General features: G+C 59.3%; 1 protein-coding gene across 1 annotated transcript in view; it reads left to right on the top strand.

Moving 5' to 3' along the window:
• Nucleotides 1-779: 779 nt before the first annotated feature.
• The window catches only part of SMAD3 (SMAD family member 3), a 159,935-nt gene continuing 156,740 nt past the window's right edge, over nucleotides 780-3,974 (top strand). Inside the window, exon 1 of the mRNA XM_040342248.1 lies at nucleotides 780-1,066. Coding sequence (XP_040198182.1) covers nucleotides 861-1,066 — 206 coding nt within the window. The 5' untranslated portion in view covers nucleotides 780-860. The remainder of the gene's footprint in view (nucleotides 1,067-3,974) is intronic.

Below are 3,974 nucleotides of genomic sequence, written 5' to 3'. Positions count from 1 at the left end.
AATAATAATAACAAACAAAAAAATATGAAAATAATACTAATATATTAAGAATAAAATCATAATAATATTAAAAATAATAAAAGTAGATATAATAGAAGGTTGAAATATTATTAAAAATAATTACTAATAAATAAAAAATTATAAAAATAAAATAGAAATTACAAATCAATAATATGTAATCGTCGTAACTAATATATTTGCATTGTTATTAAATAATATTAAATAAAAAAAATTATAAAAAATAAAATAATAATTATACAATCGTTATTATTATAATTATTGTTATAAAATTATATTATTTTAATATAATACAAATAATAATAATAGTAGATATAAGAAAACTCTTAGGATTGTGTACAGAACAGACAGATATACTTTATATAATAATAATAATTGTGTGTGTGTCACACAATGATGGATACACGGGGTGGAGTTCCCCTTTAAATGAAGTTCGGTGAGCGCTCCGCGGTTCCCGCACGTTGTCACTCCGCACGTTGTCACTCCGCACGTTGTCACTCAGGGAAATGACCACAGAGCCGCGTCACTGGGCGCGGATGAATCCACCACGCCTTGTCGTTCCGCCCCGCCCCTTTTGGCCACACCCAGTGTCGCCCGCGGCCTATGAATCCGCCGGGAGGAGAGGGCGGGGCTGGCGGGGTGTCAGCGGGGACAAGCTGGGCGTGTCGATGTGTGGTGGGCGGGGGGTGGAGAGGGAGGGGAGGTGACGCGGCTGATGAAGAAGAAGAAAAGTTAGAAGCGGGGAGAAGGTGAGGGGGACGGAGCGGGGAGAGTCCGGGAGGACAGCGGGCGCTGGTGACTTGTGTGCGGGGGGGGAGGCGGTGCTGGTGGCGGCGGCGGCCATGTCCTCCATTCTGCCCTTCACTCCCCCCATTGTGAAGCGGCTGCTGGGCTGGAAGAAGGGGGAGCAGAACGGCCAGGAGGAGAAGTGGTGTGAGAAGGCGGTGAAGAGTTTGGTGAAGAAGCTGAAGAAGAGCGGACAGCTGGAGGAGCTGGAGAAAGCGCTGACTACCCAGAGCATCTCCACCAAGTGTATCACTATACCCAGGTGAGGGGAGGGGCCTGGCACCGGGGGGAGGGAACTGAGACCGGGGGGAGGGGCCTCACCACCCAGAGCATCTCCACCAAGTGTATCACTATACCCAGGTGAGGGGCGGGGCCTGACACCGGGGGGAGGGGCCTGACACCGGGGGGAGGGGCCTCACTACCCAGAGCATCTCCACCAAGTGTATCACTATACCCAGGTGAGGGGAGGGGCCTGACACCGGGGGGAGGGGCCTGAGACCGGGGAGGAGGGGCCTCACTACCCAGAGCATCTCCACCAAGTGTATCACTATACCCAGGTGAGGGGAGGGGCCTGACACCGGGGGGAGGGGCCTGAGACCGGGGAGGAGGGGCCTCACTACCCAGAGCATCTCCACCAAGTGTATCACTATACCCAGGTGAGGGGAGGGGCCTGACACCGGGGGGGAGGGACCTGAGACCGGGAGGAGGGGCATCACTACCCAGAGCATCTCCACCAAGTGTATCACTATACCCAGGTGAGGGGCGGGGCCTGACAACGGGGGGGAGGGACCTGAGACCGGGAGGAGGGGCATCACTACCCAGAGCATCTCCACCAAGTGTATCACTATACCCAGGTGAGGGGAGGGGCCTGACACCGGGGGGAGGGGCCTCACTACCCAGAGCATCTCCACCAAGTGTATCACTATACCCAGGTGAGGGGAGGGGCCTGACACGGGGGGAGGGGCCTGACACCGGGGGGGGGGGCTCACTACCCAGAGCATCTCCACCAAGTGTATCACTATACCCAGGTGAGGGGAGGGGCCTGACACCGGGGGGAGGGGCCTCACTACCCAGAGCATCTCCACCAAGTGTATCACTATACCCAGGTGAGGGGAGGGGCCTGACAACGGGGGGAGGGGCCTCACCACCCAGAGCATCTCCACCAAGTGTATCACTATACCCAGGTGAGGGGAGGGGCCTGACCGGGGGGAGGGCCTGACACCGGGGGGAGGGGCCTCACCACCCAGAGCATCTCCACCAAGTGTATCACTATACCCAGGTGAGGGGCGGGGCCTGAGACCGGGGGGAGGGACCTGAGACCGGGGGGAGGGGCCTCACCACAGAGCATCTCCACCAAGTGTATCACTATACCCAGGTGAGGGGCGGGGCCTGACACCGGGGGGGGGGCCTGAGACCGGGGGGAGGGGCCTCACCCCCAGAGCATCTCCACCAAGTGTATCACTATACCCAGGTGAGGGGAGGGGCCTGACACCGGGGGGAGGGACCTGAGACCGGGGGGAGGGGCCTCACCACCCAGAGCATCTCCACCAAGTGTATCACTATACCCAGGTGAGGGGAGGGGCCTGAGACCGGGGGAGGGACCTGAGACCGGGGGGAGGGGCCTCACCACCCAGAGCATCTCCACCAAGTGTATCACTATACCCAGGTGAGGGGAGGGGCCTGAGACCGGGGGGAGGAGCATCTCCACCAAGTGTATCACTATACCCAGGTGAGGGGAGGGGCCTGAGACCGGGGGGAGGGGCCTCACCACCCAGAGCATCTCCACCAAAAGTATCACTATACCCAGGTGAGGGGAGGGGCCTGACACCGGGGGGAGGGGCCTGACACCGGGGAGGAGGGGCCTCACTACCCAGAGCATCTCCACCAAGTGTATCACTATACCCAGGTGAGGGGAGGGGCCTGACAGGGGGGAGGGGCCTCACTACCCAGAGCATCTCCACCAAGTGTATCACTATACCCAGGTGAGGGGAGGGGCCTGACCGGGGGGAGGGGGGCATCTCCACCAAGTGTATCACTATACCCAGGTGAGGGGAGGGGCCTGAGACCGGGGGGAGGGGCATCTCCACCAAGTGTATCACTATACCCAGGTGAGGGGAGGGGCCTGACACCGGGGGGAGGGGCATCTCCACCAAGTGTATCACTATACCCAGGTGAGGGGAGGGGCCTGAGACCGGGGGGAGGGGCCTCACCACCCAGAGCATCTCCACCAAGTGTATCACTATACCCAGGTGAGGGGAGGGGCCTGACACCGGGGGGAGGGACCTGAGACCGGGGGGAGGGGCCTCACCACCCAGAGCATCTCCACCAAGTGTATCACTATACCCAGGTGAGGGGAGGGGCCTGAGACCGGGGGGAGGGACCTGAGACCGGGGGGAGGGGCCTCACCACCCAGAGCATCTCCACCAAGTGTATCACTATACCCAGGTGAGGGGAGGGGCCTGACACCGGGGGGAGGGGCCTCACACCCAGAGCATCTCCACCAAGTATCACTATACCCAGGTGAGGGGAGGGGCCTGACAACGGGGGGGAGGGGCCTGAGACCGGGGGGAGGGGCCTCACTACCCAGAGCATCTCCACCAAGTGTATCACTATACCCAGGTGAGGGGAGGGGCCTGACACCGGGGGGAGGGGCCTCACTACCCAGAGCATCTCCACCAAGTGTATCACTATACCCAGGTGAGGGGAGGGGCCTGACCGGGGGGAGGGCCTCACTACCCATCTCCACCAAGTGTATCACTATACCCAGGTGAGGGGAGGGGCCTGACACCGGGGGGAGGGGCATCTCCACCAAGTGTATCACTATACCCAGGTGAGGGGAGGGGCCTGACACCGGGGGGAGGGGCATCTCCACCAAGTGTATCACTATACCCAGGTGAGGGGAGGGGCCTGAGACCGGGGGGAGGGGCCTCACTACCCAGAGCATCTCCACCAAGTGTATCACTATACCCAGGTGAGGGGAGGGGCCTGAGACCGGGGGGAGGGGCCTCACTACCCAGAGCATCTCCACCAAGTGTATCACTATACCCAGGTGAGGGGAGGGGCCTGACACCGGGGGGAGGGGCCTGAGACCGAGGGGAGGGGCCTCACACCCAGAGCATCTCCACCAAGTGTATCACTATACCAGGGAGAGGGAGGGGCCTGACCGGGGG

Source organism: Rana temporaria, chromosome 3, assembly GCF_905171775.1.
Source record: "Rana temporaria chromosome 3, aRanTem1.1, whole genome shotgun sequence".
Lineage (NCBI taxonomy): Eukaryota > Metazoa > Chordata > Amphibia > Anura > Ranidae > Rana > Rana temporaria.
The sequence above is the reverse complement of the archived record's forward strand: the minus strand, read 5'-3'. Positions and strand labels throughout refer to the sequence as shown.